General features: G+C 40.3%; 3 protein-coding genes and 1 long non-coding RNA gene across 4 annotated transcripts; 1 reads left to right on the forward strand and 3 right to left on the reverse strand.

Annotated features, from left to right (window-relative positions):
* Window positions 1-1,659: 1,659 nt before the first annotated feature.
* LOC108599619 lies at window positions 1,660-4,523 on the reverse strand. Its single transcript, XR_001915156.2, has 3 exons — window positions 4,395-4,523; window positions 4,177-4,344; window positions 1,660-1,951 (listed from the first exon to the last, which is right to left on the reverse strand). It is a non-coding gene; the product is annotated as an uncharacterized LOC108599619 (long non-coding RNA).
* A 3,217-nt stretch (window positions 4,524-7,740) lies between these two features.
* Window positions 7,741-9,720, reverse strand: LOC108599611 (angiotensin-converting enzyme-related protein). The gene is given in 2 exon segments (XM_017986567.2): window positions 7,741-7,853; window positions 7,855-9,720. Coding segments are annotated over 2 exon segments (1,893 nt in total). The 5' UTR covers window positions 9,667-9,720; the 3' UTR covers window positions 7,741-7,772.
* A 1,348-nt stretch (window positions 9,721-11,068) lies between these two features.
* Window positions 11,069-11,987, reverse strand: LOC108599615 (histidine-rich glycoprotein). The gene has a single exon (XM_017986571.2). It carries the CDS (start codon window positions 11,738-11,740, stop codon window positions 11,069-11,071), a length of 672 nt encoding a protein of 223 aa, XP_017842060.2. The 5' UTR covers window positions 11,741-11,987.
* A 1,350-nt stretch (window positions 11,988-13,337) lies between these two features.
* On the forward strand, window positions 13,338-13,964 carry LOC108598255 (adult-specific cuticular protein ACP-20). Its single transcript, XM_017984870.1, has one exon. The coding sequence runs from the start codon at window positions 13,338-13,340 to the stop codon at window positions 13,938-13,940; it is 603 nt and encodes a 200-aa protein (XP_017840359.1). The 3' UTR covers window positions 13,941-13,964.
* The last annotated feature ends 23 nt before the right edge of the window (window positions 13,965-13,987 follow it).

Raw genomic sequence — 13,987 nt, forward strand, 5'->3', positions numbered from 1 at the left:
GTTGGCCTAATGGCAGCTATCCTGTTTGCTGCCTTCTGGGAACTTGGCACGTGGCAAGCTTATTTGATTGCGTTTTCAATGCACACACGCGCTGCGTTGTGAAAACAATTTAATTTGTTTGCCGGCGCTATCAACGCTCAAGTGAGCTTCTGATAAGCTCGACTATATTTTTAAACATGCTCGTAAATAGAAAAATGTATTTTTAAGCGCAATGTGCTTTAAACTTTAAGCGCATATGCATGTCAGACAGACAGTCTTAATGCACAACGCTCAGTCTCTGTTTGTTGCCTGTGATAATCGCATATTAATGAGTTGATTTAACTTTTTGGGCACAGGTTAATCGCGTTCACAGCAAATTACAACAAATTATATGCATAATTACGCTTTAATGCCACGCCCCCTGCCAGTCCAGTGCATATTGCGTCCCCCTCCCATCACTCTCAACTGAATGGCGCTGAATGTGACGCGCATCAATGCAAAGTAAAATTGTGTGTAAAAAATGTGTTAATTAACTTAAGTCCCCTGAGAATAATTGAGGCGCTCTCACTCTCCCAGCACACACACACTGCGTGTCTCACTCGAATACTCTCATTTTGGCTACAAGCACTATGCTTTTATGCTTATTGTACACACACACACACAAATGCATAAACTCATTGTCGCTTAATTATGTAAAATGTTACGGCGTATATTTTCATTTACCGCACATACACACACACACGCAAACAAAAAATGGCAAAGCCAAAACAAGCATGTTGTGTGTAAAAAGGACTTTCGCTGCATTTCAAATGTTACTGCTTGTTTGGCTTTTTAACACGCTCATTAACATATCTCTATAGCCATGTGTGTGCTAGAGAGCCACACTTCATTTTGATAATAAACTTTATTGAAATATTTTGTATAATCAAAAACTATGGTTTAAAAATGCCATAAGAAACTGTTTTTCCAGCTTAATAACTGAGCTTTCTATTTACTGTCGAAGGAAAGCATTGCTATAGAGAATCACTCGCCTATCCAGACGCACCACTACCGCCTATGGAGACTTTTCATTTCTTATGCAGCAGCAGCTTTTCTAGTACATACCAGTTGCAACGCATGTAAGATCATTCACAGATGCCTTTATGACTGTTTCCATCAGCACATCTTCGTCTATATCTGTATCCAGCAGCACATCTAGGGCCTCATGATAACCCTCATGATAATTTAATACAGTGGAGTGGACCAAGCCTTTTCCTAGGTGCTTTTATTGCCCTCATTTGGATTCTTCAAACTCAATTTAACCGCATTGCTGCGATGCGTCCTTCAATTTCAACTGTAAGAGCCATGCGTACTTTTCAGACTCTGAGAAATTATCTGGAACTTCAATCCCAGGTAGACGTAGCTCAACCTCAGGCCTTATACAATGAAACATATCCCTAAATAAAAAGTGAATTGGCTTTCTTACTAACTCTTTTGCCAGTGTAAATGCATACAACATTTACACCGATCTTTGTTTCATATTACATGGTAGCTAAAATTACTGCCTTGTAAAGCTCGTATAATAAAAGTAGTTATTAGGAATGATCGACTAGAGGTTATTAGCCAAGACAATACTGCAAAACTCAAATAAATACTGTCAAATCAATACAACAAAAAATAAAAATTATTTATTAGCTGCCGCACCCCTTAAATTATATACTGCTTACTCCCAGTAGTATTATTTTTTCAAAGTGTAGGTGTAACAGACAATTCTTATGCCATTCTTTTGTATTGGAATAATAAATGATTCCTTCCAGATTGAAGGCAATGCGCAAGTTTTTAACGGAGAAGGCAAATAGTCTATGTAAAAGTAGATATATGGAACTGGCGCAATATCTAATCACTCAACTTGAGACGCCATCTGATCCTGGAGGGAACACAGGTTTCATTAAATTTAGTTCAAGCAATATCGAGTCTTCAGTAATCACATGCTCTGCAATAAAATTAGATTTTTGTACGTTATAAGTGAAGGGAAGTAATTTAAAGCTGCGGAAACAAATGTTTGCAAATAACGTTGTATAATAATGAGAGAGCTTTATATTGACTTGATAAAATTAAGAATCATTTCATGAGTAATTCAGCAATGCCATAATAGACTCTGTTAAGCGGTTAATTTAAAATTTATATTATAGCATTCATACAATTCAAATCACACTTCTTGGGTAGGCTGGAAGAAACACTGAACGAAATACTAAACAGTCCTGATTCATTTTTGGAAGTATCAAACTATCAAAGGCTGCAGCTTAATGATGTCAGGACTTGCAGACAGAGAGAAATTGAAATTTACCAGCGACACTATCAATTAATCTTAGTTTATTTCTATTACTTCATTTCACGCGCTCATCTCTAAGTGCAGGCAGTTAAATTGCCGCAGCAATTCTCATTGCTGGCGCTGTTGTTGTTTTTATTGTTCTTGATGTGGCAACAATCAAGGTGTCTGGTGTGAGGTTCATTGGCCGGGTGAGGGTCTGTCTGTCTGTCATTTAGGCTTGCACTTTTGACTTTCTTCATTTGCTTTGTTAATGAGCGTCTCATAATGCATTTAATTAAAAACAGCAACAATAGCGAGTCGCAGCACAATACACACCTAAACACCCCCACCAAACCAGACCACCCACCCACCCACACACACACACTCAGACATATACAGTACAGTTACAGTTAGAGTTACCGTTATACACGTACAGTGGCAATTAGTAATTCTCGTTAGGCAAAGGATTCCTTCCTTCCTGTTTTTGTGCCATCTTCCGTTTGGCATGCATGACAGTTGCTCAGCCCCTGCTAATCCTTTATAAATAATGCATTAAATGTTGCTTCAGCGAGATCCAGCGAGAGAGAAACGAAGAGAGTGAGAAATGCTTTCGCTTTGTGCTGGTCGGAAGTCAAGCAAACGAGCCAGATCCTGAGAGCTGAGCTCCATTTAATTCAATTTGCATAAAACGCTTGGCATTTTATTAACCCACTAAACGTAATTTAGTAGCCCGGTCCCCGTAAGCTGTCTCCCCGGCCCATAAGGCGCTTCAATTGCGCCGCTGATGAAGTGCCCAGGAATAGGCCGCTTATCCCTGAGGCTCATGCTGGCCCCAATTATCGAAAGTCCGCAGTGGCGCTTTTGTTGATTTTGCCGACCTTGTGCCTAGTCGAGCATTAAGTGGAGCATTTGCGGTGAGCCTAACGACCAGCCAGTCAGCCAACCAGCCAACCAGCCAGCCGGCCAGCCGACCAGGCAGGCATTGCATTTTGGCCAAGACTATTCAGTTTGCCATTCATGCAGCCACTTGAGCAGCTTGCCTGTTTACCGCTACCAAACAGGCCATTAGAATGTTAACGCTTGTAAGTCGTTTTGAGCCCGAATGCTTGTAGCTTAATTGGCGGCATACTGTATTGTATTTGTATTTTTAGGGCCAAGTGCTGCACAAAGTGAGAATACTAAGGTATTAAAGTAATTTGCAGTCTAGCACAAAATTGAGATTAATGCTTTCAGCATGTTAATTGTTCGGACAGCTGAGTAAGGCCACAAATCACATAAATAAAACATAGTATGCTTTTAGGCTGATCAGACATCAAATACTTGAAGCGCAAAGAATAAAAACACATAAAATATGATTAAGACATAGAAATCCCTCAAAATTATATAATATGTATATACTTGCATATTTATGTATTTATCAAAAAAGGCCAGGCAATAGAAATATAGCCTACGCTAGCAGTTCAGACAGCTCCCACTAAATTTGATATGATTGGTTTTGCCGTTTTTAGGCTTAGCCCGAAAAGGGCTAACGAAGCGGCAGACTGACCGCTCATAAATAACAAGAACAACAACAGCAGCAACGCATGTTCGTGCCATACTCAAATGAGCAAATATCAAAAGCTATAAAACCATTTAGTCAGAAGAGCGTGAAATTCTTTTGTGGCCTTTGCTGGATTTCGGGGCTACTTGCGGCTTTAAACCAAACGACATGCACACAATTTCGGCTTTATAGCCCTACATACTGCTGTTGCCAGCTAGCCAGCCACATTGACTACTAGTTTTAACGCTTTGCGCCTGTCCAGCAGCAGCTGCTGCTGCTGCTGCTGCTGCTGCTGGCGTTGCTGCTTGCCACGAATTAAATTTCATTTAATGTGTCGACAGCCTTCCAAAACTTTGCTCCTACTTACTCAGAAGCCCACATGTGCTGGCAACCATTTTGCGATAGCAAAAGCAGGTCAAAAGTGTACAAAACACTGACACGACACCACCTCCAACTTGCCCCGTCACTCCATCACAAGTATTATGTGGCTGTGGTGTGGCTGCTGCCACTGCTGCTGCTGCTGCTGTTGGCCAGCCTGCCACAAAAATTATGATTATGATTTTACGCAATTAACCCAAATTATACTTGTTCTTGTATTTATGTAATGCACTGTTGTCTGAGTCTCGCTTGAAGGTCGTCCGCGCAGCTGACTTCAAACCAAAGTATGCCCATTAAGCGAGTAATATGAAACGATTAAAAGTTGCCATCTTTGGAAATATGTCTTCTGAGCGCATTATAATATATTTATTTATGCATGGAAATGTTTGGCTTACTAAAACAATACTAATTTGAGTGTAGTCGAATGGGATGCTTCGACAGTTATGAGAGTGGAATATTAACCTTAACCTAATTGCAAAGGGGGGATCTCACTTGCACCAATCTTTTTGAATGAAATTATTAATAATATATTACATAGGATGTCCATATACATTTTTTATGAATCTTTAAGATAAGTATTTAACCATTGACAAATAGCCAACTCTAAAGATTTTTGAACTGATACCATTTGCTGTGTTAAGATCTTTAGGTATTATCCTAATTCAACAAATAGTTGGACTTGATTGTATTCATTAAAATATATAATAGTTTCCATTGCTTACGACTAACTCTGTTGTAATATTTCTGTATAATATTATTAAATTTTATTGGACTACTCTGAATTATTCACTAATCATAGTTTAAATAAAAAAATAAGGTACCCTTTTTCCTTTATATAAATTTCTATCTTTAACCTTTTTTTTATATCGGCATTTAACGTTTATAACAATGTTTATTCTTATGACTATGCTGATTAGCTGTATGTTAATTAAGTTTTGCTCTTTCGTCTAGAATAGAGTCTTCATTTCATAATCAACATTTGCGTTATCTGCTCTCTTAGAGAAGAATTAAAGGTGCATTATAATTAAATGACCCCTTGCCGAATATGAGTGGCCGTAAAACATGAATGGCCCTTAATACAAGTATGCATTTTTAAGGGCAGGCAAACATATGCATATGGATGTAATGTCTAGCTTGAATATTGCATAATACGCTCCAACTCAATTGCGACAATTTATTTTTATGTTTTTATGACACTCGTGCCGACTGATGCGATGTTTAGCCCAGTTTTACGGCTCGACCTCGTTGGCAGCGCAAGGCGGCGTATGCGCAATATTTTAGACAGCTTGTTGCTGGCTGGCCAGCATCATCTTTAACAGCGCCCAACTCTTCATATTCATCATATTCACAACTTAACGTCCACTTCAACGTCAAACAGGCCGTAAAGTGGCATTTTCCGTTGTCGCGTCGCGTCGCGTCGGACGCTTCGTTTGGCTCGTGCGTTTAGTCCGGGCTGCCATTTTGTGTGCAACATAAAATTAAATTATTTGTTGCATAAGCCGAACACAGCCCCCCACAGTAGTTGCCGATGCTGCTGGGCACTACAAAAGTCAGCGAGCCATGCTCCAAAGTGCTAAGCCATGAGAAAGTGTGCACTTGAAGCGGCACAAGCCACATGGCCCCCCAGGCCACGCCCACTGGCAGACGGCAAACTAACAGTGGCGTCATTGTCGTTGCACGCAGTAGTAGTTCGAGTTGGAGCTGGAGCGCATTATTATACTTTGAGCGGCGCCGAAATCAGGCAAAACTTTACTTTTCTGTTCGCTGCTTTTATTTTTTTTTCAGTGTCATAACAGAAGCCAAAGACGCAAAGGAGAATGAGAGCCGCCAGAGAAAGAGACAGAGCTGGGGAACAGTTTTTGCAGGCGTTGCAAGTTCGCAATAAGAACGTCGCATTCGTTTTCAATTCGTTTCATGCATTTATTCGGACTTGGCGATTTAATTCGACTTTCGACTCTTTTACTTTTTCGACTCTGTCTGGTTAGCCTTTGGCAACAAAAGCCAAACCCAACACAACAGCAGCCAGTCCTGCAACATGCCGATACTTAAATACGCTTTCCATATATAGAATCTAAATTTATTACCTTGAACTTTACGCTTTGCTTTGTGCTTTGTCTTAAGCTTGTTGATCAATATTTATTGACCGTCTGTCCAAACTGATCCACAATTGTTGATTATCCTTTCGTCATGCGCTGGCGAATAAATTCGCCAACTGCACTGTTGAACTCTTCGTATAAATTTCATGGCTCGCCTGCTGGGTCTGCTCAACTGCCGCTTTCACCATTTACTTTTCTCTTGCTTACCTGGCCGCATGCACCTTGCTCTCCCACTGGCTTTTTTGTTATGTTAAAGCGGCCACAATTTCCACTGCTCATTTGCATTTTTAATGAAACCGTATGAAGCAGCTAAAGTTTTAATCCCACAAATAGCACCCATTAGATGATTATTTCTTTTTTTATATTTTGATTTTCACATGCGAACACGCAGACAAATAAAAATTTATCCAAGTGTTTATACTTATCCTTCATGGCGGCTTATCGCGGCCGACAATTGCTGTAACCAATATATGTATGTCCAACATCATTTACATAGGCAGGACTTAAAAGTAGCATTAAGTTCCAGCGCCTCAATCATTTCATTTCGCCCAGCTGTCAGCCAGGGTCGCAATCTTTATCCTGCGGCCTGCCCCAACACTTGCAGATTTATGTGACCGCAAAACTTTGCTTCACAGCATAAATTAATGTGTAATTGATGAATTTATATGAGCCCAGGCACTGGCTAAGCATATTTTCTACTTTATTTTCATATAAAGTGAGTTTGGCCGCCGCAAAGCAGCTGCTAACTATTTTAAATCCGTTTACTCAATTCAAGTCGATGCCAAGTATTTAAATATTTTATTAACACGCTTTTGCGACGTTTATGCAAAGTAACCTCAATTGTTTTTATCATATGTAATAATAGCAACTAATATACAATAAGTACTACGGTCTGACCATGCAACTTAAATAATTTTACTTATTTATTTATTTAATGAAAGAATGGACTGTCAATGACGGTAAAAGAAAACTTATTTTATTATTGGAAGAATTACTAATTTATTCAAAAGGTACGGGAGACCCTAAGAGCCCAATCAGGTCTAGATTTAACATAAACGAAGCAATTATTATTATTTTATTTAACGACTTTTAATTCAAGTGCCCTGTGGCGCCACCTATTAGATTGTAAAGTTAGCGCTGTTACTTAACATGCTGATAATCAAGCTGTAACAGTTTGCTCAAAAGTATGCTTCGGTCTCCGGTATGTTATTCATATTAATTAGCGGCACTGCTTCTAAATATATTTATATTCATTAATGTGAATATTTTCCATATTTCTTCATAAATTGGCTTTGAATTTAAGCCGGTAGCAATGTGTTTTGTAATGATTGCGCTGATAAACCGCAAAGTTATATAAAAAAAAGTGCCAAAGAATCAAGCTTCTGGGAAATTATAGTTATCATTATTTGTGTTTACATGTTTCTTATAAAAAAAACTTCAAAATTTTAGGCAGGCAAGTCATTTAATTATACGTGCTCTAGATAGCATACTAAGTGCTAAGTCCACTGCAGGTGGAAGGAATTTTGTTCGTCTCCTTCCAACCCAAAGGTACTCCCAGCCGTCTGTTTTCCCTGTTTGAGCCATTGATATAGCGGATAAAAATACTCAAGAAGTGCCGCCGGATCCATTTGGGTGTCACCAGTGAAATCCTTGAGCACTTCCTTCCAATGCCTTGAATTTCCTGCTGACAAAAAGTCCATGAACGCTTTACCCGCCGCCTTGCTGCCAAATATATCGCAGTTGTCGAGTGTGAGGCGACTGTCACCCGGAACGTATTGCCCAGCTTGGCGACAGAGCGCCTTATGGAACTGAAACTGGAATATGGTTGATGCAAAGTAGCGTAAGTACTCTACATCGGCATTTATGTGAAACTTAGCTGTTGGATCAAAATCGCTGTCACTGCGAGCAATTGGGGGCTCGACGCCACCAAACTTCGACCGCATCTGCCAAAAGCCGCAGTTCCAGTGCGATTCGTCTAATTCGCCACGAAAGACAGCAAAGCGCCACTTATCCAAAGTGTAACTAAATGGTAGAAACGAAATCTTTGCGAGCGCCTTCTTGAAAAGCTCATTAATGCGGCTCTTTTCGTCGAGACGAGCGTTGCGGGTCAACCCAAGCGCTTTTAAGTGCTTAGAGGACATGACAGACAAACCTATAACATCACCCACAGCCTCATGAAAGCCAGGATTGGGTGTTCCCCGAAAAACAGTCGGTTGCTGTTCATATTGCAAAAAATATTGTACGTGTCCCAGCTCGTGATGCCCAATGGCCAGATAGTGACTATTCACTTCGGAGCACATGCTGATGCGCACATCGCTGTCTTGGTAAAAGTCCCATGCAGAGGCATGGCAAACAACCTCACGGTCTGTCGGTCTCGTTAGCACACTCCGATTCCAAAAACTCTGAGGCAGGGCGCGCATTCCCAAGGACTGGAAAAACTGATCGCCCAGTTCGAAAAGTTTTCGCACACTGTAATGCTGATGTTCCATTTCCGAGGTGACGTCCAAGAACGGTTTTTCAGGGTACGGTGTGAATAAGTCCACCAGCTCGTTCCATGACTGCCCCCACAAATCTCCCAACAAATGCATTGGAATGTTCCCCTCGGCTGGTACCAAATCAGCCCCATAGTGTTCGCGTAGGCGATATCTTACATAGCCGTGGAGCTGCCTGTAAAATGGCAGGACTGCCTTGAACGTAATATCCAGCTGACGCTCAAAATCGTCATCCTCGTAAAAATGTAGCCAATAGTCCGCCCACGATCGATAGCCGTTAAGTTGGGCAGCCTTTCGCGTAAGTCGCACGTATTCGGCAAAGTTTTTACGCATAGGCTTGCCAGTCCTGTCATACCACTCACGCCAGTACCATGCCAGCTCGGCGGGATCGCGCCTGTTTGCCAGCCGCTCTTGTATATGTGGCTCCAGAGTAAGCGAGCAATCGCTTTCGTTTCTAAATGAGCACACATTGGTGGTAGCGTAGTTGGACTGCATTGCGCTAATAATGCTCTTTAGCTTCAAAAAATCATCAGCATTCAGAGCATCCATGCCCAAATCCTGCAGAATTCTCGCCTGCCGTCGCACACCTGTGTCCATGGAGTTTGCATAGTTTCCCTCCTTGCAGGCCTGAGCCAGGAGTTTCTTAGCGGCCGCACTTTCCGCATAAGCTGCAAGCATGGCTCGGTTATTCTCCTCAGTCATATTGGTGCTATAGGCATAGGCAGCGCTAAACTCTGCATTATTACGTTCCCGCAGCTTTTCATTTTCTTTGGCGAAAAATCGGCAAGCTTTCAAAACTTCTGCACTGGTTCCCTCCATATTACAGGTAATAGAGAAAGAAAGAGCCAAGCCGCTAAATAGGAGGCACAAAAACAATGCTGTTAAGTCCATTGTGCCTCGTATTCGGATGATATGTAACCAAACCACTGTTAACTTTAATTTAAATTAAGCACTTTAACTACTGCGTCTACCTATTGTGAGTGCCGTTTCAGCAATGAGCTCTTCAGTAGTTAGTTCTTTTCTGAAATGTCAAGTATATAAAAATACTATTTACTTAGCGCTATGTGCAGCCAAGCAAGTAGAAATGAAACAAATTACAAAATGTTCAACCAATATTTATATTCAGTTAAGAGCCGGCTGAATCAGCCTCGGGATTGTCATTGCTTGCACCTGTCCTCCACAAAGCTCTCCTCGTTGGCCTGATTCTTGGAGGCCTGTTTCCTGCAGGCCTTTCAACACCAACGTTCACATTTACACCAACGCTAACATTAACGTGAATATCATGAATGCCCAGTGCAAATTGATCTGAAAAAATAATACTCGAAGCTAATTCTGAGACCTGCGCCATTATCCAACTTACGCTGATTAAGCAATCCAATCACAAATATAGCCAACAACAGCGCCAATAGCTTCATTTTTATTTTACTGCAGAATAAAATGCCGCATTCTCATTTATATAGGTACCTAGAATAAGTTATTATATAAAAGCTAAAATCTACATTTTGTATGCATCGCTTTTATTATTGTATTACGTATATATTAACTGCTAGGCATATCTAACTAAATTTATCGTGACCAATAATATTAAAGCAAGGCTTAAGTGGAGCTATACAAATTTTGGAATACAACAATTGAAATATCGTTTATTATATCAGATTTACATTCACTTAATGTGTTTTATATAAATATTGTTTTCAAATAAAATATATCACAATGAAAATGAAACAATGATTCCCATCTATAATTATTTACGGTTTACTCGGCATTTTTTTAAATAATTTGACTTATGGATTTATAAGCGGAAAGTAAAAGTGCTTAGCATGGCTAATTGCAGCTCAAATTTACAAACGATTGAAAAATATCAATATTATTATCTTATGCCTGAATTTGTACATCTACAAAATTTTATACGCTAATTCATTGTCAATCTATAATTTTCACAAAAATTAGAGTCTGAAATCTAATAGCAAATTGCCTTATAATATATTGTTTATAATAACAACTAAAATTAAGATCTGACTAACTTTATTTTATTTACCCCAAGTTGCAGTTGCAACTTGTAAGAGCTGCTTAACAGTAAGTGGCGCCATCTAGCAGCCTGCAAAGCAAGCTGTAACTGCATGTAAGATGTATGTTACAGTACAGTGGCTCTAAAACTGTAATCACATGCCTAAGAGTAAGCTCTGCTTTTTATAGATTGAATTAAAGCACAAATTCATTTAGTTTTTTGCACACTTCGTAAATTGCTCGCTTTTTATTTAAAATTTTTTAGACACTGTTTATTAAATTCATTTTACCACCATTTGCTGTCCGTACCCTGCTTGACATCCACATAGCTGCTGGCCTGCTCATGTCCATGTCCATGATGGCCCTGATGATAGCTCTTGTGCACTGTCTGATGATCAGCATGGCCAATATGCTTAACCGTTGCCTGGAAGCCATTGTGGGCATCAGCTGTGTACTCCACGACGCGAGTGCGGCCATCAGCTTCCTTCATAGTGTAGCCGCCCTTAACCTTGTCGCCATCGCGTGTTTCCCACTGCTGCTTGATGTCGCCTGTCTTAGTGTCCTTGACGCCATAGCTAAACTCGTACTTGGGATGATGATGATGATGTTCATCATGATGCTGCTGGTGCTCCACATGTTGCGGCACAGTTGCCCAGTGTTGGTGTGGGGCGGGTGCCCAATGTTGCTGAGGTGCAGCTGCCCAATGTTGCTGAGGTTGCTCATGATGCCAAGACTTGTGGGCTGGAGCTTCGTGATGGGCTTGTATGCTATAGCTCAAGCCGTGAGCATTGTCATGGCTCTGATGTCCATGAGGAATATAACTGGCGGCCGCTACTCCAAGCAGAGCGCAGCATACTAAAGTCAAAGCTGGATTCATGTTTATTGGGACAACTGAGTAGTTGGCTTGTTGCTTGGGGTAAAACTGTTTGGGAACTGTGTTGGCTAAACAACAATGCATGGCTTATTTATAGTTGAACAATCTATTTGAATATTTTTGCTTTCTGGAGGTTAAATAGGCTAGAAAAAGTGTACGAAACCCAAAATGCCTAAAATATTTCTGCAAATTTTCCAATTCCCCATTCGATGCCCCATTGCTCAATTAAAAGCAGACCAAAAACGAACTGCAAACAACAAATGCTAAATTAATAAACGGGGCGTGAACAGAGCTACGCTTCAACAATTGTTGTAGTTGTAGCTTAACTAGTACAAACTAAAACTGGTTGTTGTTTTTGTTGTTGTTGTAGCAGTTGCCGCCGCTAGAAATCAATCAAAGCGCTTTCAAATCGACCAAAAATCGCCGCCGCGCCTCGCTGCATTTTTGAGCCAAACTTTAAATTGTTGTTATTAATATTGTTATTGTTGTTAGTGTGTGCTTACAGCCAAATGACCTTGAGACACATTGCACCTTAAGGGGGGCATTCGCTTCACGCCGGGCGGTCCCATTGGGCTCGAATTGCTTCCGAATTGGCTCTAGACTAAAGACATGCTAATGTTTCCCATTAGCTGTGCAAATTGTACACACTTTGTTTTGGTCTCTAATATGGTTTATGATTTATGAACATTGGTAATTGTTGTTGGCTTGAATAGGTGTTGGCAAGCTGAGAATTTAGAATGCTTTGTAAAAATAATTGTGAAGGTCGCAAATGACAGCATGAAGTGCCAAAATTAAATTATTTTAAAGCGAATAAGGATGTAAAAATTTTGGGAGTGACCAGGAAGTACAAGTACACTTCAAATTGTTTTGAACCTAATTGTTTTTATCAGAGGTTACAAATAAGGTTATGAAGCATTTTTGGATTAGAATTTATTTCAATTCCAACCTAATTCAGCACATAATTGTAATATTCTATTTATATTATAAAAACTAAGAAGTAAAATAATTTTTAAGTGTTAAATGTAAAAGTTGAAAAAAAAAACAAAATAAAATAAAAATGTATATGAGATGTATGCGATATACGATATGTCAATATAAAGGTACTGAAATGAACGGAAAGTATATATAGGAATATATATAAATATATATTAATCTGGTAAATTGAATAATAAATTTGCACTACGATATTTTTTGAAAACAAAGTGGCAAAGTATAAATTTTTTAAATATTTATTTAGCATTGTAATACATCAAAAGGTTACAAAAATTTTAATTAATTGATGTAAACGCTTACTTGCATTTCACGCTTAATATATTTTTATTTATTACTTAAAATAAACTAAACTTTATTGCAAATTTCTCACATATTTTCTTACAATAAACAATTTTTGCGTGCTTGTCTATTCTTAATACTTAACTTGGGCAATTGCCCTCCACTTTGAGTTGAAGCAATTAAATTGTATTGTTATTGTTGCTGCAATCGTTAATTCAATTTATTAAAAAAGATTTCTATTCGTAACTGTAGCAAAGTTATAAGCAGCTAATTAACCAATCGAAGGCAGGTGAATGGCTTGGCCCAGAGCGACCGCCCGATGAGCCACACAGCAACGTTGCTATAAAAACGAGCAGTCGCCCCACCAAGAACGTACAGACATCATCCGCGCAACAAAGCAACAACAACAATGCAGCAGTTTGGCGGAATATTGGTAGTGGGTCTGCTAGTCCTAGCAGGATTGTGCTGGGCGGCGCCTTATGGACACGCCACCAGCTACAGCGTGCTGACCAAGCATGAAGAGCCAGTGCACAAGAGCTACGGACACGATCATTACGGCCACGATAATTACGGTTACGGCTATGATAATTCGCACTTGGGCTATGCTGCCTATGGACATGGGCACGATCATTACGATCATCACGACTATCACGATCATCATCCCAAATATCAGTTTGATTACGGCGTCAAGGATGCACATACGGGCGATCACAAGAGCCAGTGGGAGTCACGTGATGGCGACAAGGTCAAGGGAAGCTACTCCCTGAAGGAGGCTGATGGCACCACTCGCGTGGTGGAGTACACCGCCGACGATCATCATGGCTTCAATGCTGTGGTCAAGAAGCTGGGACATGCGCATCATCCACAGGTCTACAAGAGCTACGCCCACGGTGATCTTTACGGCGCTGGCTACGGCTACGGCGCTCACGATGTGGCGCATTACGGCGGCCACGATCATGGACATGGACATGGTCACGCCAGCAGCTACGTGAGCATCAAGCAACATCATTAAGCAACGCAAACTACAACTGAACAAATGACCTGAACTGGAGCAACATA

Source organism: Drosophila busckii, chromosome 3L (genome assembly GCF_011750605.1).
Source record: "Drosophila busckii strain San Diego stock center, stock number 13000-0081.31 chromosome 3L, ASM1175060v1, whole genome shotgun sequence".
Taxonomy (NCBI): domain Eukaryota; kingdom Metazoa; phylum Arthropoda; class Insecta; order Diptera; family Drosophilidae; genus Drosophila; species Drosophila busckii.

What these genes read in the sequence shown, in the direction of transcription:
- LOC108599615 (XM_017986571.2), bottom strand. Translation starts at nt 11,740, where the DNA reads ATGCATTGTTGTTTAGCCAACACAGTTCCCAAACAGTTTTACCCCAAG.
- LOC108598255 (XM_017984870.1), top strand. Translation starts at nt 13,338, where the DNA reads ATGCAGCAGTTTGGCGGAATATTGGTAGTGGGTCTGCTAGTCCTAGCA.